We start from the raw sequence: 25585 nt of genomic DNA, 5'->3' as shown, positions 1-25585 counted from the left end.
AGGATAAAGTCCTGGAAGTAGCATTATGCCTGGGTCTAATGGTTTTTAAGAGTATATAGTAACATGGCCAAAATGCTATCCAGAATATTTCTTACAGTGTTTTGAAAGAGCATTTTTTTCAAATCCTTGGCAGTTCTCAGTATTGTTTTATTATCAACAAAATAAAAATAATAGTAATAGCACCTAATGTCTACAGACTACATGCTATGTAGGAGGCGTTAAGCTGAGCTCCTTACGTGCATTATTTCATTAATTATTACAACAGTCTTTTGGGGCAGGTGCTATTATGATTAATGGAAGAGGAAACATAGTCTTTATTTAACAAATGAAGTTACCAGCTATATGATTTGTAAATATTTTCTCCCATTCTGTGGATTTTCCTTTTCATTTTCTTTATAGTCCCTTTTAAAACATTTTTAAACTTAAATTTTTTATTTAAAAAATTTTAGATTCAGGAGGTACATGTGCGGGTTTGTTACATGGTAATACCTCATGTTGTTGAGGTTTGGGCTTCTAATGATCCTGTTGCCCAGGTAGTGAACATGGTTTTTCAGCTCTTTGCCCAACTCTTCCCTCTCCACTTCTGGAATCCCCAGTGTTTAGTGTTACCATCTTTGTGTCCGTGTATACCCAGTGTTTAGCTCCCACTTATAAGTCAGAACATGTGGTATTTGGTTTTCCATTTTTGTGTTAATTTGATTAGGAAGATGGCCTCCAGCTGTATCCACGTTGCAGCAAAGGACATGATTTTGTACTTTTTAGGGGCTGCATAGTATTCCATGATGTATATGTACCACATTGGACAGTGGGCACCTGGGTTGATTTCATGTCTTTGCTATTGTGAATAGTGATGCAATAAACATACGAGTGCAGATGTTTTTTTGGTAGAACAATTTCTATACCCAGTAATGGGATTGCTGCCATTGAATGGTAGCTCTGTATTAAGTTCTTTGAGAAGTATCCAAATTGCGTTCCACAGTGGCTGAACTTTAGGACTGTTATGAATAATGCCGCCGTAAGCAATTGTATACAGCTATTTGTATGGATGTATTTTTTTTTTTTTTATTGTTGCTTGTTTGTTTTTTGAGACAGAGTCTTGCTCTGTTGCCCAGGCTGGAATGTAGTAGCATGATCTCAGCTCACTGCAACCTCTGCCTCCCGGGTTCAAGCGATTCTCCTGCCTCAGCCTTCTGAGTAGCTGGGATTATAGGCACGCCACCACCATGCCTGGCTAATTTTTGTGTTTTAGTAGTATGGGGTTTCACCATGTTAGCCAGGCTGGTCTCAAACCCCTGACCTCAAGTGATCTGTCCACCTTGGCCTCCCAAAGTGCTGGGATTACAGCCGCGAGCCATTGCACCCAGCCTGGATGTGTTTTCAATTCTCTTTGTTATATATACCTAAGAGTGGAGTTGCTGGGTCATATGGTAGCTCTATGTTTAACTTTTTGAGGAGCTGTCAAACTGCTTTGCTGCCAAACTTCATTTTACATTCTCACCAGCTGTGTCTGAGGGTTCCAATTTCTCCACATCCTTGCCAACACTTATTAATGTCTTTTTTTTATTGTTATAACCATCCTAATGGGTATGAAGTGGTATCTCCTTGTGGTTTTGATTTGCATTTCTCAAATTACTAATGAATGGTGTTAAGCATCTTTTCACGTGCTTATTGGTCATTTGTATATCTTGGGAGAAATGTCTATTTAAGTCCTTTGCCCATTTTCTAATTGGATTGTCTTTTTATGGAGTTGTAAGTAGATACTAGACTCTTATTAGGTATGTAATTTGCCAGTATTTTTCCCATTCTGTTGGTTGACTTTTACTTTCATGACAGTGTCGTTTGAAGCACAATCTCTCGGCATCGTCCCTTTCCCAACAACCTCTAACACCCACAATTTTACTCTCTACTTAGATGGGTTCAAATTTTTTTCTTGGCTTCCACATGTGAGTAAGAACATGCAGTATTTATCTTTCTGTGCCTGATTTATTGTGCTTAACGTATTGTTCTCTAGGCTCATCCATGTTGTTGCAAATTACAGGATTTCATTCGTTTTTATGGCAGAATTGTATTCCATTGTGTATACCACATTTTCTTTATCCATTCACCTGTTGATGGACACTTGGGTATTGTAAATATTGCTGCAATAAACATGGGGGTGTAGGTATCCCTTTGATACACTGATTTCCTTTCCTTTGGATAAATAACCCAGTAGTGGGATTGCTGGATTGTATGGTATTTCTATTTTAAGTTTTTCTGAGAAACCTCCGTACTGTTTTTCATAGTGGCTGTACTAATTTATATTCCCACCAACGGTGTATAAGAGTTTCCTTTTCTCTGGATCCTTGCCAGCATCTGTTATTTTTTGGTTTTTTGATAACAGGCATAATAACAGGTGTGAGGTGATACCTCATTTTGATTTTGATTTGCATTTCCCTGATGATTAATGATGTTGAGCATTTTTAATATATTTGTTGTCCATTTATATGTCTCTTCTGAGAAATGTCTATTTAGATCCTTTGCCCACTTTTTAAATGGGATTGCTTGTTTGTTTGCTGTTGAATTGAGTTCCTTATATATTTTGGATATTAGTCCCTTGTCAGATGGATAGTTTGCAAATGTTCTGTCCCATTCTACAGGTTATCTCTTCACTGTTGATGATTTCCTTGAATTTAGTCCCATTTGTCTATTTTTGTTTCTGTTGCCTGTGTTTCTGAGGTCTTAGCAGTAAAATCTTTGTCTAGACCAATGCCCTGAAGTGTTTCTCCTATGTTTTCTTCTAGTAGTTTTATGGTTTTGGGTCCTTAGTCCATTTTGAGTTGATCTTTGTATATAGTGATAAGACACATCAGAGATTCTTAATCATGCTCTTTATGCTTTTAAGGTCACTCTATTTTACATGTATATATTGAATTAAGGAATCGCAGCCATGATATGCTGGGCTAGGTGTGTTGGCAGCACAGGCTAACCAACAAAGGTGGGGAACATACTGTGTTGTGCATTGTTCAGAAAGATTTAGAGTGGTTTGTCTTTGCAACTTTCATTAGAGGAAGTGAGTACCTCAGAGAAGTGCTAAGGGGTGGGAAACTTACCATTTAAGTCTATTCTTAGAAGTGTCTGAAGCTTTGGAGTTTGAAGTAGAGACAGAGGAAGTGGGAAGCTTAAGTGAGTGTACATGAGAATTCAGCCAGTAAACTGAGACGTGCATTCAGAAAACCTAGATAGGAATTCTGCTTCCTACATTATTTGTTTGATGACTTTGGGCAAATCATTTAATTTACTTAATTTTGAACCTTATTCCTTCCTCTTTTTTGTCCTTTTCTTCTCGTATTCCACTTTGTCGATGTACATCTTAAAATGTGACTTAAAAAACTGGGTCCAGTACTTGTGACTCTGACAAGCACAGGGGATTATTTATTTGTTCTGAGGGACCTCCGTTTCAGTTAATCTTGTCTGAGAGTGGTGTTGTAGGTTCTTCTTCTTCTTTTTTTTTTTTTTTCTTGGCAGCTGCATCACATTTGATTTATCCTTTTCTCCGTTGCACTAATTTTGTTTTGTGTTCTCTAAAGATTTAAACATCTGTGAAAACATTTGACTAAGCAATACTCTATGTTATTTTTAAAGGGCATGTTGTCTTTGAAATCATAGAAATACCGTGCAGGTCAGGGCTGAGAATATGGCTTTGCAACGAGCCAGGAGATGCATTTCTCTGAGGGTCTTGAATGTTAATGGATATACTTTAGGGACCTAGATTTTCAATTTCCTGGGACCTGAAGTCTCTTCCACATGGTGTCTATTTCTTTCTGAAATAGACAGTCCACCCTTTTCCCTGTTTCTGAAATAGAGAGTCCACCATTTTCCCTGTTTTCCTGGATTAGCCTTTTGTTCTACTCTGTCAATTTTTTCCTTTTCTTCATAGCTTCTGCTTACAGTTTTAGATTCCTCAAGCATATTTAAGCTTTCCATACCTTTCATAATCTCACTGTAGCCCACCTATACCTCAAGGCTTCTTCAAGTTTTTTCAGCTTCTACTCGCAATGTCATCTCACTTCTCAAACTAGATTCCTGAGTGAGAGAGACTGAATAGTTGAGCACCTCTTTTCACACTGGGCTCATCCACTGGCTCTTGATGGGTGGCCGTCCGTGGGTCAGGGCCCACCTCTAACCACCTAGTCAAGTCTGGGCAGTCAGCATCAAGGGCTTCACATGAAACCCTTGAGAGCAGGGCTCTCAAGAGGAGGCGGTTTGATTTATTATGGCCGTGACTTTGCCAGATACAGGGACTGAGTATATGTATCCAGTATATATACTCATATCAAATATGCAAGGAGGTTGGATTTGGGTTTGACTTGGTTGTGTGTGTTTTGGTAGGGGATGGAGATTATTTTGATTTAGTATAAAAATACAAGTTTTGTAGGCATTCAAATAGAAATGTCTAGGCTGGAAAGGCAGACCCACAGATCAGGAGAGTGGATGTTAGAGTGCTTTATTAAGTATTATCTGTGTAGAAATTTGAGTCCTAAACCTACATGAGATAGCTGAGTAAGGAAGTATAGGGAGAGAGGAGAAGGCCCAAAACAGCTTAAGATGGGATTATAAAGAGCTCCCATGGAGGAGGAGAGAGAAGCTCTACAGGAGAGATCAGCAAGTAACCAGTTTACTCAACAACATTATACACTGCTTTTAGAGAGAAAGATAAATGATTCAAAAAAATGTTTAATGACTGGAATTTTGGATGTAGTTCTGTGGTAATAATCTTAACTTACTGAATGACTTTTGCTATATTCCTACCCCAAACTCCTTCCTTATAGGTAGAAGAAGAAATCCAGACTCTGTCTCAAGTGTTAGCAGCAAAAGAGAAGCATCTAGCAGAGATCAAGCGGAAACTTGGAATCAATTCTCTACAGGAACTAAAACAGAACATTGCCAAAGGGTGGCAAGACATGACAGCAACATCTGCGTATGTTCCCTTGATCATACATTTTCCTTGGGAATGTAAAGGACACTGTTGTGCCTTTTATCTGGGGAGGGGAAGAAAAAGAGGATGAGGATGCTTCAGCAGCTTTTCTTTGGATGACACAGTGCACTTTTTTTCTAATTTTCAAGTGTGCCTGCCTTTTTTGTAACTTCAGTTTTTCCAGACCACTTATTCTAAGGAATAGAAAGCTAGCCAGCTGGAGAAATAAAATTCAAGTTCCATAAGTGTTATGTATTTACTTGCCACAAATATGTACATTGTGTCCTTTAGTCCTCAGAATAACTCAGTAAGAATGGGTGGCAAGATTACCCTGGATAAGGAAACAGGCTCAGACAAATTAAGTTTTCATGTCACAAACCTCTCAAAATGTGGAGTGGAGATTCAAACTCAGGTCTGGAGCCACTTTCTATTATTATTATTAATTTATTTTTTAAACCTTGTTCTGTATGTATCATAAGATTCTCAGGTCATAGTCTCAGATATATGATCTTGGCAGAGGTCAATCCCTTAGGCTTTTTGTCTTTTTGACCACACATGCTATGATATAGCATTATCATAATGCAGTTTTGTTTCCCGGCACAAGGAGGAGCAAGCTTCTAGCAGCAGAAACCGAACTGCTCTGTCTCCTGTATTGAGAGCCATCTGCAGAGCTGGTGAGCATAGAAGTTGTTTTACAATTTAACTATCAGAAGTGAGGCCAACTGCATTTAACATGACGGTACTTGAGTCCCCAATCTTTTGGTCCATTTTCTACCCATCTAAGTTGGCAGTGGGAAAACATACAGGAAGCTATTTTTTCAACAATATTACCATGAGCCATGTTTTTTATTGGTATTTGATCTTGATAGGGTAAGTAAAAATGCCTGCACATTCTTTCCCATAATATGGGAATTGTTTTGGTAGGTACGATATTATTTTGTTTTTGTTGTTGTTGTCGTCGTCATTTTTTTGTTTTTGCTTTTCCCTTCTCTAATCTCCAGGTAGCTGGGAAGGAGGTGGTAAATTATAGCTTTGCGTGGTAGCAGATATCACACTATAATAATTTTAAGCATTGCGTATTTTACATACTTTTTGAAAGTCCATCAAGTCCTTATTTGGTAGCTCTAAAGACATGCAAAATTTTTAAAAAAGTATGCCCATAAAATGTATTTGGATAATAAAATACAAATGGGTCCTACTTATGCCAACTACTAATTGCTTCCGGCCCTTTTTTAGGAAATCAAGTTGACAAAGGCATCTGAGGAATTTGATTTCATTTTTGTTTTGTTTGGATTATGTGAGAAAAGAACAAGAGGTATGAGTTCTTTCAGGCCCTTGCTTATTTTCATCTTTGTTTGATGATTATTTTTAGCCCTTACCTTGACTTCTTTGGCCCTGCCTTTATAGGCTTCTGTCTTTCTGGCTGGACTAGGGCACTGCAGAAGATTGTGCCTGAGCTTAGGGTTGAGCATATGAAGATGTGGTGATGCCGCCCTGCTGGTTATGAAGGATTTTAGAAGTTCTGAAAAATGTTTTCTCTTTTTGAGAGTTCTCCAGCAGGTGGTGACCGCTGCACTTGAAACAATTGATATTAGAAAAGATCAGCTGACCCTTCTTTGCTCTCTGTGTTTATAATTTAATATAGTTACAAGAAGACATCTGAAACCTTGTCCCAGGCTGGACAGAAGGCCTCAGCTGCTTTTTCGTCTGTTGGCTCAGTCATCACCAAAAAGTTGGAAGACGTAAAGTATGTCCTCATTTTTCCTTGCTCATTAAGTAACTGACGCAAATTAAAATGTTATTGTTGTTGCATCTGTTTCCTGACCTTGGCTCTAGTTGATGCTAGCTACTCCTGTTAGAGTGAGGGAGGGCACTCCTTCAAACCAGTACCTGGAAGGCTCACCTAAGGTCTTCTAGGCCTAGCATTCTAACATCAAATGATCATCTGATGATCATTTAAGGTTGTTGAAAAATTCTGGTTGTGAGCTTCTGTGTCTTTTTAGTTCTTCATGATCATGCAGGGTAAGTATGTCTTTGGTTGCAAATTTATGATTGTGGGCCGAGCCTGGTGTGTTACTAAGGATGACTACAGGAGCATTGAAGTGCACGCTTCGATTCAGATTTGGCTTCACGTTCTATATGTGACATTTTATACCATGGTGTGATTACAACATGCTCATTTGTGCACTGTTTTATTCTAACTGGTAAGCTGTAACTACATTCATGCTTAGGCCAAAATCTTGATTTTGAGTTGTTGCTTTTTTTTTTTTTTTTTTTTGCATTTAGATTAGTCTGCAGAGTTTTCCTTGCCATTTTTATAAAACCACTTCACAGTGCTTTTGTGCCCCCTCTTCACTCATGTGGATTAGGATAGTGATGAAAATGACAAATGTGGTTTAAGTCAGCTGTGCTTCTGTTGGCATGCAAGATTTGTGTTTTAAAAAAAATGCTCAGATTGCATGGCTTTGTGTTCTACATTTGTGGGTAAAGTGTATCTTACAACCAGAATTTCTTGGTTGAATAGGTTTCGTCAATTTATGTGTTATACTTTATACCAAAAGAACTAAATTCCTCGCTCATTATATTTAGACTGTCATTGTCTAAGCATAATGTAATAAATACAGCTTTCTTGAACTCTTTTGACAATTATGTATATATCTATTAGGTGTTCATTTTCTCTATACCGACTGAATTGTGTAGCAGTTTAGAGCCCGGGGAAAACATTATACGTTTAAAACTTAGGTTATTTAATTGTTTTAGATTTATCAGAACTTCTTTCTTTTTTAATGCTTACTCTGGCTTCTTACAGATTGCAAGCCTTTTCACATTCCTTTAGGTAAGGAGAGTTTGAACCATCACTGCAGTCCAGCAGTTGTATGAGAAAAGTGTGCTAAGATTAGATTACCATGCTACGTTGGATGATCGTGTTTGTCCAGTACATAATTTTCTTGCGTTTGGAGTATCTTTTTCTCTAGTGCATTCCTAATTTCAAGGGAGGGTTTCTTGTATACCATGGGTAATTGATAAATGAAAAGAAGTATTTGACACTGTGGTTCAAGGGATATGGAAATGATTTTGACATTTCTTTTTTACTTTTTTCTTTGGTAAAAAGAAGCAGCTTTACCATGGCATGCAAAATTCCTCCCTTTTAATGTCTGACTTTGTTTGTTTTTGATGCTTTTGTTTCTTTGGTACTTTTGTAAGGATGTTGGAATTCTTCACCTGGGTTTCATTACGCAATTGTAACAGACTGCATATGTACTGCCTCCTGATGTTAGTCTTCCGTCTTCTATTGGTTACTCTACTTTTTTTTTTTATTGTGGTAAAATAGACATAAGGTAAAATCTGCCACTACTCTGCACTTTTTAATACTTGTTTTACTAGCATATAGTTTTTATGATTTTATTATTTCTTTACACTTGTTATATTCTTTATGTACATAAGACAATTTCCTGGTTTGAAAAAGGGAAAAGAATATTAAGCTAAAAAAAGCGCATTAAAAAGATGTTAGCTCCAACCATGCCTTATAGAAAGAGACTTTGTGCTGTTGAGCAAACCTCTCTCTTTCCCAGGCAGGCTCCATGATTATCTAATTAGTTGTTGGAGGAAACTAAGGTGGAGGAAAGTCTTTAGAGTATAAGCAGGGAGGATAATATAGTAGTCTTCATCTCTGTTCCTATGGATGCAGATTATTTTCGTAAGCAATCACTCATGGTAGTCTAGCTGCTCGCCTTTTTAAGTAAGCAGACAGGTACTTATAGCTCCTATCTTGGTGACACTTACCCCTGGAAGTCAGAGTAAATTATAGGAATATATAAACTCTAAATGTTGAACTATTTAAAGCTAAAATTATGCTTGAAAAAATCAAGTAACCAATGATAGGTGATTGTGTATTGTTGGCATTCAGTTAAAAAGTGCTGTAAGTAACTGAATACAGGGCCAGTCACATCACCCATTCTGCTAACATTAGAGTGTCTACTGTGGACAGGTTCCATGGGCAGAACCATAAAGAACGCATGGCTTTTATTAGAATGAAGCTGAAAATCTTAGAGTGGAGTAGGGGAAGAGTGGGGACTTGGGATAAGTTAAGAATGGAAGAGCCTCATCAGTACTGGTTATAAAATGTTAGATGTGATGCAAACATCAATATAAGATATAAAAGTAAGGGCTTTTGAGGACGATGTTTCTTCAGTACATATCGCTAGACTTTTCTATACCTTTAAAGAATACCTTTCTATACCTTAAAGCCATTACCTAGATATGGCTCAGTGTGTGCTGTCTTATTAATTCATCAGCAACAAATTATGTTTTGCAACTCTTTTCTAGCTCCTTTCACAGTCACTTTGTCCATTTTATTTAAAAAATATAATTGAGATTATGCTGTACCATTTTGAGTCTTGTTTTTAATAAATATTAAGTTTTTATGAATATTTAATTGCCCATCAGTATGTAGGGGTTAAAGTAAGGCTTTTGATTAAAATTTGGAAATGAGAGAAATGAGATTATCTTTTGAAAGTTAAACTTTGTAATCCTTGCAAATCACAGGTTAGGTAAAGACATTTTAAAAAAATAATTTCAAGGCCAAGAAGTCCTGATTGTGTTCTGATTTAATGTGTTGACATATATAAAGAAAACCTACATCTTTTAGATTATGTGAGTCACAGAAGCAAATATTGGCCACGTTCCCTCAAGAACTATCCAAGGAAAGGGAGCTTAGGCTGTAGATTTGAGTGTTACAATCCTAGCAATAAGTCCTTTTCTCCCATGGAGATGGATACAGTAGGCTCCTTTTGCTAAGTGCTATGAAATAGGTGGTTAGTCCTTAATCTCACTCACTATTTGTTCTAGGTCCATTTTACCTGGCAAACTTATGCCAGCGATTTTACTCCCTTATGTAATTATGGATATAGAAGGAGAAAATGCAGCAGTTTTGCCAACCTGAATGTGTTAGACTCAGCAACAGTTTTTATTTTACATAGTCAGTTGATAAATCAGCACTTGGGATTTAGATATTTGCCTTATGCCTTGGTTGAGGGGAGGGAGATGTATAAGGAAATAGAGAAGAGAGAGAGAGAGAGAGCTGCTTTTGATGTCCTGAGAATGAGGTGCGGTGGTAGCAAGGCCAAGGAGGATGTGGTCATGAGTACTGTCCTGGGAGGCCCTCTGGGGCAGCCTGCTTTTCCCTCAGGTGGTATGCTTATATTTCCCCTCCCGTTTGCATATTTTCTATGCCTATGTGAAAGTATTGACTCATGCCTTTAGCATTTTGAGGGAAACTTTAAAAGAACCTTCTCATTGCAGTCAGTGCCAGGGTGAAACATAAAATTTTAGTGTTATTAAAAGCATACTATAATATTCAGTAGACACATTTGTCTAATATTTTTGGTATATTTAAGAGGAAGTGCTAATTAATTTTGCCTTTATTTCCAAAGAAAATTTCTCCTTTTTAAATGTGTGTTTCTTCATGTGCCCCTGTAGATATTTATTTGTTTTGGGCTCATTAAAGTCCTGCTAGACAATTCCCTTTTGCTGAAAACTTCCACCACTTAATGGGAAAAGAAATGATCTCTTTCCTTGTGTCAGAAAAAGAATATCTTTTGATTAAAATTCGAAACACTTTAATGAACTTTTCTATGTTTCATGCCCATATTCCCAATTTTAGTTATCAAAATTGTTTATTCATTTATTCATTCATTCTTTCACTCAAAAGTATTTATTGAGTGCTAACTATGTGCCAGGCATTGCTGTAGACCATAGGGGTGGAGCTAAAAACCAAAATAATGCTGAAATTTGAAAGCTTCAACGTGAAATTTAAAAGCTTCAACGTGATATGCTTATATTTCCCCTCCTGTTTGCATATTTTCTATGCATATGTGAAAGTATAATATACAGTAGATGCTAATTCATGTTTCAATTAAAGCATGTATTATAATAACAATTAACATTTATAAGCCCAGCGAGACAATAGTACCTCAGAAGCAGATGCTATTGTTTTTGATATTACAGATGAGGAAACTGAGCCATAGAGAGATTAAGTGACTTCCCCAAGGTTGCACAGTAGGTATAAGTGGCTGATCGTCAGGACTGGAACCGAGCACGCCTAGTCCTGGAGCCTGCACTGTCCTCCTGGGCATCCCCAGAGCAGTGCTGGTTTAAGACAGTGCCCCTCTGGGCACTGTCCAGCACTTTGAACAATAGCTGCTGTGATCACCAACATCAAAAGATTGTGTGCGGGCAAAGTGGAATAATATTACATCGATAGCTGTGAAAAGCATACATGGTATATAGTAAGCATTCCAACATGTTAGCCATTAATTTTTCCTTCTCCTCCTCCCGCTGCTGCTACTTCCTTCCTTCTCCTCCCTCTACCCCCTCCTCTCTTATTATTATTAAGGATGAAAGCATCAGATAACTGTTAGAAACAAGGAATATTTTTTAAAAATCAATTCAGCTGTTTTAAAAAAATGACTTTTTCAAAGTAAGAGTAAATGCAGTGTGAGATTGAAAAGTGCTTAGTGAGAATCAGATTATCCTGATTTTTTTTTCAGTGTTTTGAGGAGCCCAGGTTTGCATTCCTAGTTTGATTACAGATTAATGTATTTGAGGGTTACAAATAAGATGCAACATTTTTAACAAAATATGCCTTATGGATGGTAACCGATTCTTACAACCTATCTATTAGAGATGATTCTGGTCCCGCAGCAACATGACTGTTTACTTTTGAAGGTTTCCATATTACATTTAAGCTTGAATGAAACTGAAAATGATGAGCAAGTTGAAGCTTTGTGTAACTTGCCATAGAGAATCCAGAAATGAAAGAACAGCCACCCTATAGTTAGATTACAACTAGTTACCAACAAAATTGAATTTCATCTAACTATGGATTATGGGGAGCATCTAGCAACCAGATAGAATTGAAACTGATGTATGCTCCTTTTCTTCCTACTAAAATAGCTACCCTAAAAGCAGAGAGACCTTGACTTTGACTCTATTAACTGATTTTATTCTGTTTAATGGGTATATTTATCTTCAAGTGTGATATAATGCATACAGAAAAGTGCTCAACACCAAATTCATTTCAGTGATTTTTTTTTTCACGAAATAAACAGTCTAGTCACTTCCTTGCTTTCCATTATATATTACCACTGAAACATATTTAGTAGATACTTGCTAGGTAAAGTGGTATAGAGCCCAATTGATCCACTGCTGGAGGAAGTGATATTTTACATGGGTTCTTAGGGACAGTGACTAGAATTAGTTGTGAAATTCTGAAATTTGCACTTACTTATCCACCTGTTTCCACATTTTGTTGACACTACCAAATTCAATGTGTGGATCCCGTGGCCATTACTCACCTTCTTTTTCAGCGATTTCTGCCAAAATGAATGTCCTAATGAAGAGTTTTGATTATTAGCAACAGAAAGCTATGTAACTTTTAGCTCACTTAAAAAGAAGAATGTATTGCACAAATACGAAGTTTTTTTGTAATTCAAGAAGAGAAAAGGAAGCAAGGCCAGGCTCCACCCAAACCAGCTCCATCAACTGGGAAATTGAAGTAGCTTCTATTATAGAAACCAAGAAACCTATTCCTCTCCTGTCCTGCCGGATTCCCTGCATGATCACCTCTCCTGACCTCATTTGCTCTACCTCTCTCTGTGCTTGTATTCGATTCTTTCTTTGGGAACTGGTTTCCTCTGTGTTCTGTCAGCTTTCACCTGGTCCCACCAGATCCTCTTCAACATCTAAGTGTCCAGCAGCTTAGTGTCCTAATTACAATATGCTAGGATAAGAGTCTTCACTGTCTTCACTCCTTCATTTTTCATACATTCCAAACAATTTGTAGGCCACTGGGAGGTTAGCGGTGGTGGGTGGTGCTCCACTGATCCACCTATCATATCAGTTATGGTAGAAGGTGGTTTGTGGCAATGTGGCTATTCCAGGCAGCTTTAGCAGAAGGGTCTGAAGAAGAACAGGTGATACTTAGAGTTCTGGTGTTGTAAATTTAGAGATTGGGACCAACACACTTTGATAGATCCAGAATTATCAAATTCCTCCCAGAATAGATCATTATAGTCTTATACCCTAGGTATTGACCACCATTGTAGGACAGAGAGAATACTGAGTTACATGTATCTTTTCCTGTTATGTAAGACATCAAGTACAGAGATGTTTAAATATTTCATTGATAATCTTGATTCCACAGGTTGCCAGCATATTTGACATATATCACATTCTCCATATTATCAGATATTAATGCAAAATTAGATTTGAGGACCTACATTGAAGACACGTTATCATTTGTACCAAATGAGCCTTTAAGAAAAGGAAATCATAAGCACACAAAATATTTAAATGTAACTGAGAATTAATACCTTGAACCTATACACTTTACCCAAAGGAAAGTTTATTTACCAAAGTCGTGCCAGTGGTCAAACTGTTATAAGCATAGTAACAATATTAGCAGAATACAATCATTTTATGAGACTAGGAATGAAGGCACTCTCATCTCGTGAGGTGGTCTTTATGGGAGATGGCTAAGAGTAGATAACCTTGAACCTGAGTGGTCAGTGAACTGCATTGTCCTTGAGTGGGCAGTTGCCTCCTTGTCTTACTAGGAGCCCTTCCCTGGCCTTGCTTGTGTGTGTATGTGTGTATGTGTGTGTGTGTGCATGCTTCATTTTTGAGGGGAGGCGATAAACATCGAATTAGAAGACCCAAGTTCTATTCTTGATTCTGCTGTGACCTAGGGTAACTCATTTAACTCCTAGATGCCTTACAGCTCCAGGTGAAAGCACTTTAGTTTTCAAAGTGCTATAAAAATGCAAGGTGGTATTGTTAGCTCTAGTAACTCCTGGGAATTAATTGGCTCCTGAATAAAAATAAATTAAGTTGGAAAACTTTGATCCCCTCCACCTCAAAAAGTAGGTAATTCTTCATGGTGCCGAAAGAATAAAGCTCCTGGGAAGCTAAGTTTTGTCAGCTTTTAATAATGTCGAAGCACTGCTGTACTAACCTTATTTCTGTCTCTTTTTAATGCTGCCTCTTAGTATACGTTCCATTCAGCATTCAATTAGCATGCCTGCTATGAGGTAAAGTATATTTTTATGAAATGTAGTTGGTCTTATGCTTCATTTTTCTTTATTTAGATGTTTAACTTGAACTGTTCTGAATTAGGGAACTAGAATTCCCCTTGAAACAAGCTGTGTGTTTAACACTATCAATTTTCGGCTACACTTCCTCTGATGTTGGGATGGGTGCAAGAGATCTGTTAAATGTTTTGATTTTGTTTTTAAAAAAATTATTTCTATTTTATTTTGTAAAACCTTTGTTTCCTATCTGAAATCTGTTCACAAAGTGAGCACTACTTGTTAACAAACCTTCTTTTGTCCCGCCACCTCTGTCTGCATTCACTTTAGTTACATTCTCCTTTTCTTCATCCTTCCCATTTTCACTTCCCCCATCCCACTGTGACATTTGGAGCCAACTATGATTTAATTCTACTGTCTGCTTTCATTAGCACTTGCAAGTGATATTACCTCACCTAACCTCTCTAGAGAGGTAGAGGATTTTTAACGATCTGTGCTTGGCTTAAACTTAACTGTCCATCAAAATCACTTGGAGTGCTTGTGAAACCCCTGCTTGCTGGGCCCCACCTCTAGAACCTCTGATCCTGTAGAGTTGGGGTGGGACCTGAAAATTGGCATTGCTCATGACTTCCTGATAGCTGCAGCAGCAGCTGGTCTGGGGCCCACACTTTGAGAGCTGTTGGCTTAACTGTTCTGCCATCACCACCGTGGGAAGGAAGAAACCCCTTTTTCCTTCTTTGCATTTTTCATCTTGGTAGTAGGAAGGATATTCAAGGTCAGTTGGATAGGATAACGGCATTGGAAACCCTGTTTCCAAAGCGCCTTTGTGAGACACAAAGGCGCTATGATCCTCCTTAATTAATATGGATAGATGCGAATGTAACGTGGATGAATGAATGTCCTGTGGGCTGAGCGTGCTCTCCTCATCCTTTGGGACAGAGTTGTGAAGTAGGCAAAGCCGTTTCTATGCTTCTCCCCCTTCTTTTTGGTCCCTGCTTTCCCTGTCTATTATGCTGCTCCCTGATATTGAACCTCATAAGCTTGTCCCACTTGGGTGATGTGTGTTCATGTAGAAATTCTGCCAGGGAAGATGTGAATCAAAATAGGGATTTTAGAGCATAGTACCTTAACCAAAATTAAACTGATCTAATGGTGGCATTTTCTTGTACCATGACAAGTTGGTTGGGGAAGTGACAGAATTGCTATTTTACCTGGCTTCGCTACCTCTCCTCACACACGCACTTGACCGTATCTGTATTACTTATGTCTGAGACTGGCCCTATTCATGGAATCAAATGCATACTCTTAAAATATTAGATCAGAAATTGAGAATCTTACATTATAAATACTGGTATGTACCTGCACATATATGATATAGATAATTATATCTGTTCTTTTGCCGATTGAGAATAATGTTGAAGAGGAATCAATGATATTTTCAAACTAGTTGGATTTTTTTTTTTCAGTATTTGTATTTACTATTTGTTTTTCTTTTCTCTCCATAGAAACTCCCCAACTTTTAAATCATTTGAAGAAAAGGTCGAAAACTTAAAGGCAAGTAGAGAGATGAACAGGGTCTTTTTGATACATTGCCTGGTGTCTTAATTAACTTTGCTGTGGGAAAATCATTGACATTAATATTTCTTTCTAAAAATATCTAAAGAATATAAAGAACTTTATTCCTTATGTTACTAGTGGACATTTAAGGTGTTATGTACTCAATATATTTTTAGTGTATGCTGTAGTGTGGCAGCATGCCACATGATGAAAGGAAATGTACAATTTACAAAGAAATGGCACTTTAGAAATTTGTGCTGCTTTTTGCTTTATTGATGTCAAGTACCTTTGTAGGTGGACAAAATTTAATATAACTTTCTTGTCAACAATTAACAAGAATATAGGAAGCACAAGAAAGAAAAGAAAAAATTGGTCCTACCACTCAGACAGTGATATATGTATGTACTGTTATGCTGTTATGCTTTAAAAAAGAAGTAGCCATACATCATAATCATTTTCCTGTATCAATAAGTATTCTCTTTCAGTATTATGTGCAATGGCTGCTTGTATATTACTTTTTTTTTTGAGATGGAGTCTCGCTCTGTTGCCCAGGCTGGAGTGCAGTGGCATGATCTTGGCTCACTGCAACCTCCACCTCCTGGGTTCAAGCGATTCTCCTGCCTCAGCCTCCCGAGTAGCTGGGACTACAGGTGCCCGCCACCACACCCAGCTAATTTTTTGTATTTTTAGTAGAGATGGGGTTTCACTGTGTTCGCCAGGATGGTCTCGATCTCCTGACCTCGTGATCCACCCGCCTCGGCCTCCCAAAGTACTGGGATTACAGGTGTGAGCCACCATGCCTGGCCTGTATTACCTTATAATGGATATTATTTGTTCAGTCCTCAATTGTTAGACATTTTTATTATTATAATGATGCCATGATGATCATTTATGATTCACTGTTTTTATTTTTTGATTTCTTTGATTTCAGTGGAGGTGAACATTTCTCCATAATAATAAGCTTTATTGATTTGTAAATTATATTATCTTTGAGATTATATTCAAAGCTATAAAATCATCAACTCTTAGGATCACAAGCAACCTCAAAAGTTGTCTAGTTCCCATCTATTCCTCGACCCTCTCTATGGAGTTTGTATAAAACCCATATTTTCATTACTTCCTAACTCTGATGATTATAGGGGATATATTTTAGGGATTAAAACTAGTATCTTAAATGTTTTTTATCAGTCAGTTTAAAAACTAATATTCAGTTTAGTCTTTCAGAACTTTGAGTCACGAAATGCATCTTTAAAAGCAGGGTACATTTGTTGAAATAAAACACTCTACAGTGATCTGGATCTTTTTTTAATTTAATTTTTTTATTATACTTTTAAGTTCTGGGATACATGTGCAGAATGTGCAGGTTTGTTACATAGGTATACACGTGCCATGGTGGTTTGCTGCACCCATCAACTGGTCATCTACATTAGGTATTTCTCCTAATGCTGTCCCTCCTCTACCACCCCACCCCCTGACAGGCCTTGGTGTATGATGTTTGGATCGTTTTTTTCTTGAACATACAAACATTAGTACACACCTTTTCTGTTTGTATGCAGATATATGAATGTTTTTTCAGAAGAGGAGTTACACTGTACACACACAGTCCTACAACTTATTCATTCAGCCCTCACTAGCAGGATGCTTTGTGAGCCATAAATGCAGGGACCTGTTCTTTTTGGTCACTGATACTTCTCAAAGGCTTAGAACAGTTCTTGGCACATTGCTCAATATGTATCTGATGAGTAAAAATATATATAAAAGTCATTCTTCTATATCATTTCAAGAGACCTGCTTTATTTTTCTTAGTGCCAAGTCATATATTTGAAAGCAAACTGTAGTTGCAGGAAGTCAAGGATTACTAAAATTCAGTTCTCAATATTGTTAGGACTGTTATAGCCTCTCCTTGAAATCTGCCCCAAGCATTAGTTTTTGAAATGGCAAATTGGAAAACCAGGAATCTTATGTGTTTTTGACATGGGACATGAGGAGAAACTTCCAGGTCATTCAGTATATACTCTCCTGAATATATTTAGATTCTATAAATTGTAATGAAATCTGCTTTAAAATATGACTAGGCACCATTCAGATTAAAATGTGTAATTTAAAAACATATAATATGTTGGCTGGGCGCAGTGGCTCACACCTGTAATTCCAGCACTTTGTGAGGCCAAGGCAGGCAGATCACTTGAGTCCAGGAATTTGAGACCAGCCTGGGAAACATGGCAAAACCCTGTCTCTACCAAAAACGATAGAAAAATTAGCTGATGTGGTGGCATACACCTGTAGTCCCACCTACTCAGGAGGCTGAGGTAGGAAGATTGCTTGAGCCCGGGAGGCAGAGTGAGCTGTGATTATGCCACTGCACTCCAGCCTGGGTGACAGAGCCAGACCCTGTCTCAAAAAAAAAAAAAAAAAAAGCATAGTGTATTAAACAGATACCCCAAGTATCCTAAGGAAGCTGTAAAATTACATGCTGGGGATATAATTTTGTTGAATTACATTTATATTTAATTAAACATGAGGTCCATTTAGATTTTGGGTTGATTCATTCATCGGTGATTACTGAGCATTTGCCATGTGCCAGACAATCAGTATTAGGCACCAGAGTTACCACAGTGAGCAAGAGAGACATGGACCCCTTCTGCAAGATGTCTAGACAATTAAATGGCCAATGAAACTAAAGCGAGGTAAGGGTTCTGATGTGAAAAGCTGAGGGTGCGATGAGGACAAGTAGCAGAAAGTTCACCTGGCTTGGTGGAAGGGAAGGTCAGAGAAGACCTCTTAGACTCAGTAATGTCCATTGAGGATTTTAGGTTGAAGGGAATGTTTGAAGTTTGAGGGCCCTTTTGAGGACCACCAAGAACTTCACTGTGCTGTAGGATATTGAGCAGGAGGTGAAGCTAGAGAGTTGTGTAGGCCACATTGCAGAGTTTGAACTTGGGGCAATGGGAAGCCATTGAAGGGTTTTAAACAACCCAAGTGGTGCATTCTTCTGTGAATGTTAGATCAGTGGCTGCCCTGCATATCATAGGGGAGAATGATTGGAGACAGGCAGATTAGATGGAAGCATGGAGTTGTACTCCAAGCCAAAGATGCTGGAGAGTGAATTAAGTTAGTGCAATGGGACCAAGTCTAGAGCTATTTAGAAGTGAGAAATGACAGGGAAAAAAAAAGATGGATTGGATGTAAAACAAGTTGGATAAGAATCAAGGACAACCCCAAGTGTCAGGCTGGGGCAGCTAGGTAGGTGCTACTGCCATATAAAGTCTTAAAAAAGAATAGAGAAGGGGCTAGTTGTGGGGGGAAGGAGTTCAGTTTTAGACATGTTGAACTGCAAGGAGATTTGATACTATAATTGAGGAATGTGTTTTAATAAATTTAATAAACAATGAACACACATTATTTACATTTCCCAAACAATTTGGATGGTAGATCAAAACGAATGAGAGTGAAAATAAGGGGTCTCTGACCACTCAATTAAGAAGGTCAAGTTCAAACCCACTATGCGCTTCTTGCATCCATGGTCACTGACTGTTTTCTTACTGTTAGCTGTCCTATTGGACAGTGTAACAGTGAGACAGCATATACAGATTAGCATTGAAAAGGATAAAGTGACATGTGTAAGGGTTTTGAAAAAGTATTATACAAATACGAGGCAGATATATTGAAATAAATGCTTATTGGCACAATTTCAGGCCAGATAGGTTGGAGCAGTGCTTCACAAACTATAATGTGCACATGAACGACTCAGGGATCTTGTTCAAGTGTTGATTTCAATTCTGTAGCTGGAGTTGGGTGGGGTAGAAAGGATATCTGAGATCCTGCATTTCTAATAAGCTCCCAGGTAATGTTGAGTCTGTAGGTCCTTGAACCACACTTTAAGTAGTAAAGGGTTAGAAAGCTTATACTGTAACTGAGAAAAAAAACATATATTTCTTTCCCATGTTGTATTCAATATTTCTTGGATGAGTGTAGCTAAATGAGCAATTCGATGCAATACAAAATGTTACGCAAGTGTAAAGACGGTTCACTAGGTACTTTAGAATAACAGACCTTACAAAGTTTTCTAGACAGACTTCCCTGTGAAGAACAAAGAGCAGGGGGAAAGGAGAAGGGGTAGAATTTACCAATCTGAATATTTCAGCAAGGGAGAATGCATGAGTTTTACTATAAAACCACACTGAACATTGCAACAATACTAAATTCCATACATATATAGTAATCATTGAGCTAGAAGGTTGCTGATGTATTTGTTCTTGAAAGTAAATTAGAGTTACTTTATGCAGAATCAGCTAGTTTTATGTTTCATAATGTCTTTCCCTTTTTTGAACTTTTTTTTAAGTCTAAAGTAGGGGGAACCAAGCCTGCTGGTGGTGATTTTGGAGAAGTCTTGAATTCGGCTGCAAATGCTAGTGCCACCACCACGGAGCCTCTTCCAGAACAGACACAGGAGAGCCTGTGAGATTCCTACCTTTGTTCTGCTACCCACTGCCAGATGCTGCAAGCGAGGTCCAAGCACATCTTGTCAACATGCATTGCCATGAATTTCTACCAGATGTGCTTTTATTTAGCTTTACATATTCCTTTGACCAAATAGTTTGTGGGTTAAACAAAATGAAAATATCTTCACCTCTATTCTTGGGAAACACCCTTTAGTGTACATTTATGTTCCTTTATTTAGGAAACACCATTATAGAAACACTTAATAGTAAATGGGGACATTCACTAGAATGATCTAAGAAGCTACAGATTGTCATAGTTGTTTTCCTGCTTTACAAAATTGCTCCAGATCTGGAATTCCAGTTTGACCTTTGTCTTCTATAATATTTCCTTTTTTTTCCCCTCTTTGAATCTCTGTATATTTGATTCTTAACTAAAATTGTTCTCTTAAATATTCTGAATCCTGGTAATTAAAAGTTTGGGTGTATTTTCTTTACCTCCAAGGGAAGAACTACCAGCTACAAAAAATATTTTGGAATAAGCATTGTTTTGGTATAAGGTACATATTTTAGTTGAAGACACCAGATTGAAGTAAACAGCTGTGCATCCAATTTATTATAGTTTTGTAAGTAACAATATGTAATCAAACTTCTAGGTGACTTGGGAGTGGAACCTCCTATATCATTATTTATCACTGTTCGTGACAGTAACCATTTCAGTGTATTGTTTATTATACCACTTATATCACTATTTTTCACCAGGTTAAAATTTTAATTTCTACAAAATAACATTCTGAATCAAGCATACTGTATGATCAGTAGGTTGAACTATGAACACTCTCATCGGTGTTCAGTTCAAAAGCCTGAAAGTTTAGATCTAGAAGCTGGTAACAATGACAATATCAATCACATTAGGAGAACCATTGTTGTCTTCATTTAATCCATTTAGCACTATTTAAAATAAGCACACCAAGTTATATGACTAATATAACTTGAAAATTTTTTATACTGAGGGGTTGGTGATAACTCTTGAGGATGTAATGCATTAATAAAAATCAACTCATCATTTTCTACTTGTTTTCAATGTGTTGGAAATTGTAAAATGATGCTGTAGAACCTGTCCCCTACTTTGAAAACTGAGTGTCAGGGCTGAGTGAATCAAAGTGTCTAGATCTATTTGCATAGAGGCCAAGGTATTCTATTAGAATAACTACTCACTCAACACTACCACCTTTTCCTTATACTGTATATGATCATGGCCTACAATGTTGTATTTGTTATTTATTAAGTTGTGATTGTTTTATTATTGTTTATGCCAAATGTTAACTGCCAAGCTTGGAGTGACCTAAAGCATTTTTTAAAAGCATGGCTAGATTTACTTCAGTATAAATTATCTTATGAAAACCAAATTTTAAAAGCCACAAGTGTTGATTGTTATAAAATAACATGCTGCCATTCTTGATTGCTAGAGTTTTTGTTAGTACTTTGGATGCAATTAAAACTATGTGCTATCACATGTGAAAAGCTTAATAAATTCTGTCTATCAGTAGTATAGGTCTCAATATTTATTATGAGACCAGTGGTCTGGAAACAGCTTGTTGTATTACAGAATCAACTGGAGTCTATGCGTAAAAAAAAAAAATTTTTTTTTTTTTACCATCCTTAAATTATTGCTTAATGGTATCATATTAACATATTCTAAATAAGGGCTTTAAGGCACAGGCTGTTGAAGCATTGTCTCAGAGGAGTGGATCTGTAGAAGTCTTTCTATAGAAATATTGTGCTTACTCAACATAACTGTTAAATTATTTTTTCTACGAACTAGTCTACTTTTTAAAATTCAAACATATTCTTTTGATCACATTGTTTCTTGAGCATCCTGCCCTGCTACTAACTTTTCAACAAGGCAAAATGGAGTAAAGTGGCAATTTCTTTAGTTGAGTGAAATACCCTCCAGTCTCTTTTCTGCCCAAAAAGGGAAAAGTGATAGAAATGGGGGTGGCAAGTGGGGTGAGTGGATGCAGGTGGGTATTGGGGGTGGCTGTGAAAGAAAATATTGGAGAATCACTTTTCTAGACATCTACCTATACTTCATCTAAGAAACAAAAAACTAATCTACTGTAAAGTACTCTGCCCCTTGAAAGAAGTATTAAAAAGAGTGAGGATGGATCTAGAAAAAAACATGAATTTAGAAATATTCAAAATGGTTTTTGTGGCAGATTCAATATTATGAATTCACAGATATTTAAGGAATGAGAAACATAGTAATTAGTAGAAATGCCAGAAACAGTTCCTGGTTCCTCTTGTGTTTGACACTAAGAAAATAGCAAGAGTGTGAAATCTCAGATACTTATGAAATCTCACAGATGTAAGGACTCAAGTGTAGAAGAAAATATCCCCTTCTTACAAAAAGAAATGTCAATTTATGGAGTTTGTGGGAAATAGGGCAAGAATTCTGATGCTTATGAGAGCCAAGTAGTGGAAGAGAGCAGAGCTCAAAACTGGATTATCACCTTAGCAACTTAGAATAATTTGAAATAGAAAAAAACATTTAATTTGGACTGTTTCTGGATCTGTTAAGATATACACAGTCTATTTTTTGTATAGTATTGGAAAATAAAAATGCTATAATTTGGGTATGGGTTCTTTTGTATACATTACCTGCCCATTGAGGAAAGGGGCAAGTCCATTATGCAACGTCTCTCCAAACCCTTCATATTCTGGATATGATACTTAAAGAGCCATGAGCAGCTACATTCAGCCTATCAGAAGGCATTTATTAAATGACTGCTTGCTGCAGATGTGCCCAAAGAGATCCTACATAAGGTCATTTGTCAGAATGATGTTTTTGTTTGTTTAGAGTTGGCTGACCTCCAACACCTGGGGTCAAGGAATCCTCCTGCCTCAGCTTCCCAAATAGCTAGGACTATAGGCATGCACCTAGCCACGTGTTTTCTTTATAGCTCTTAAAGCCCAGATGAAAAAATCACATTTTTGCCCATAGTGAAGAAACATTTGGCCATCGATTAGTTCTTATTTTCAGTGACTGTCCCGTTTTCATTAGATTATAGAGACCCTGGGTGGGCCACACTTAATATAAACCATTATCACTTTTAAGTAAACTTGCACATCTTAGATTTCATAATTTCCTTATTGTTCTGACTCAAAATGAACCAAGGGCTTTTCACTTTTTGTTTGTAAGTTCTCAGAGGGTAGGGTCTGTAAGTGCTTTCACCTGCCAGGATTTTGTACTTAAATAAATGCTATTTGGCAACTAAAATTCTTGCCAGCGCTCATGTAATTTTGATGCTACTGAGGTTGGTTGGTAGTTTATTAATTTCGTGGTTCTTCTATCATATTAGAAAGAGCCAAATACAGTTTTGTTTGATTTGTAAATGGACATGATCTTTCACTTTACCACTCTCCAGCATGCTTTAAAGTTTCTCCTTGGTTTCTGTAATTGATTCTCTGTTCTTATTTTCCATTTTGACTATTTTTTAGTATTAGAATTCTTCCAGCTCCTAAATGCTACTGTCTATCTGTTGTCATCTTCTACATGATCCCCTTAATGATCTTATCCATTTCTATGGGTGAAATGATTATTTTTAGAGTGATACTAATAGCTTCCCAACCGGTATCTCCAGACTTGTTGATGGTGGTGGCCCTCCTTGAGCAGCTGCTGTGAGGACACCAGCTGCAGCAAGGGAAGCATGGCTGGGGGTTGCATGCTCTGCAGAGGTGGCAGGGGCCGGCAATAGGTGATCCCAGCAGGAGCCCTGCCTTACCATGTTGGCAGGGCAGGAGCTTGTGCTCCTGGGCACAGCTGCAGCCACCCAGCTGCAGCTCCAGATCCAGGCATCTGTGTGCTCTTGGGGGCCTGGGAAGTCCCCTGCCCCTGCAGGCCTGGAAGTGCCTGCTCCAGTTCAGAGCAAAGTTGTGGCTGAGCTTGGGTGCTGTCACAACCTGGCCAGGTGTGTGCATCCTCAGGGTGGTGCTGACATGCCAGGTCCCTGCTACCTCGGCCCCCTCCCAACTTTGGGCACCAGTGAGCATGGGAGGGTGGCCAGGGGCTGAGGGTAGCTTGGTGTGGACAGCCTGGGTGCTGTGGATGGCATGTTGATGGTGGCAGGAGGCAGGTTCCTAGGAGGGAAGGGGTAGGTTCCTAGGAGGGAAGGGGTGGGTCCCTGTTGAAACCCCACCTTCAACCCAAGGACAGCCTGAAGCCTGGGGGCCAGGCTGCCAGTTTTCGGTAGAGCCCACAACCCAGAGCGAGAACTCTATTAATGCATTTTGGCCAATCGGATGGTGCTTTTTCCAGGCCCACCCTTTCTCCATTCTGAGCACATAAAAACCCCAGACTCAGCCAGACTCGACACTCATCAGGACAACCTGCCTGCAGAAAGGACCACTTTGGGTCTCCTGAGTGCTGTTCCGTCACTCAATAAAGCTCCTCTCTGCCTTGCTCACCCTACAGTTGTCCATGTAACTTCATTCTTCCTGGACGCAGGACAAGAACTCAGGACCTGCTGAACTGTAACATGTTCCTGGCTGGCTTGCCAAGCTGGGGCAGTGACACACTCCCAGACTGCAGGAGAGAAGAGTGGTGACCCTTCTGGGGACCCAGACCTTGGGATTCCCTGAGCCAGCGCTGCTATAACATTATAGCCTTCCCACCTTTCACCGGCACCAGACAGCTGCCCCACATGACAGGAGGCAGCAGCAGAGCCAGGCCAGCTGAGGAGCCACGGGCTGGAGTGGGGTGGTGGGACTGAAAGAGCTGTAACACAAACGGGCTGAAACAACCCCCTAACAATGTCCCCCCCAAACCCCCTTCCCTGCCCCGCCAGTCACCACGCTGCAGGCAACGAGAAGAGCCCTTCTGGGAGCCCACACCTTGCAGTTCCCCAAGCCAGGGCTGTGACATGCTGTAACACCCTCGTTGGGACTCTGAGGTTCCTGGCATCTCTGAGCTTTTGGGTTTTACCACGTTTCCCTTGCCCAGACACTGGTGCCTGCAGCAGAAGCTGGTTGTGGTCCATCTGGTCCAGCTGCAGCCTTGCACAGAGCCGGTGCCTGTAGCTGCCCACCCTGCTGCAGCAGCTGGTGTGCCTGGCTGGGTGCAGTGGCTGGAACCTGCACTCACTTGCTCACACACCCCTCACCAGCACATGCCTGGCTCACCCTTGGCAGGTGTGGGATCTGGGCCAGCAGCACAAGATGAGCACAGCCTACTGGGCAGAGTGGGTAGAATGAGCCCAGCAGGCATGAGCAAAACTCCAGCAGAGGTGCTGCAGGCCATGGAAGTTTCCAGCTGGTGAAGCGACATCCTAAGAACTTCGTGACACTATCCTTTCTTCTAGGTTTGCACACATAGTTGAGGCATGAATTTCTAGTACACTCATGGTCACCTCCACCTAGCCATCAATAGCTACTATTCATTAAGTGCCCAGGCATCTTACACTCATCACCTTTAACTCTTTACTTAGGCATGTGGCAGTGTCACCATTTTATACATAAGACCATAGCCAGTAGCTGTAAAGTATTAGGCT

At 38.8% G+C, this 25585-nt stretch overlaps 1 protein-coding gene across 10 annotated transcripts in view; it reads left to right on the top strand.

Moving 5' to 3' along the window:
- TPD52 (tumor protein D52) overlaps positions 1-21585 on the top strand; it is a 135639-nt gene extending 114054 nt beyond the window's left edge. For 3 of the 10 annotated variants that reach the window (XM_055286590.2, XM_063643335.1, XM_055286585.2), the window contains exons 3-8: positions 4809-4957; positions 6600-6701; positions 7764-7790; positions 14002-14043; positions 15546-15594; positions 19940-21585. In XM_055286590.2, coding sequence (XP_055142565.1) covers positions 4809-4957; positions 6600-6701; positions 7764-7790; positions 14002-14043; positions 15546-15594; positions 19940-20059 — 489 coding nt within the window. In that variant the 3' untranslated portion in view covers positions 20060-21585. The remainder of the gene's footprint in view (positions 1-4808; positions 4958-6599; positions 6702-7763; positions 7791-14001; positions 14044-15545; positions 15595-19939) is intronic. The other 7 variants (XM_055286591.2, XM_063643338.1, XM_055286589.2 and 4 more) reach the window with 3 other exon arrangements.
- Positions 21586-25585: the final 4000 nt, after the last annotated feature.

This window comes from Symphalangus syndactylus, chromosome 7 (assembly GCF_028878055.3).
Source record: "Symphalangus syndactylus isolate Jambi chromosome 7, NHGRI_mSymSyn1-v2.1_pri, whole genome shotgun sequence".
Taxonomy (NCBI): domain Eukaryota; kingdom Metazoa; phylum Chordata; class Mammalia; order Primates; family Hylobatidae; genus Symphalangus; species Symphalangus syndactylus.
This window is presented reverse-complemented; position numbering and strand designations above follow the sequence as displayed.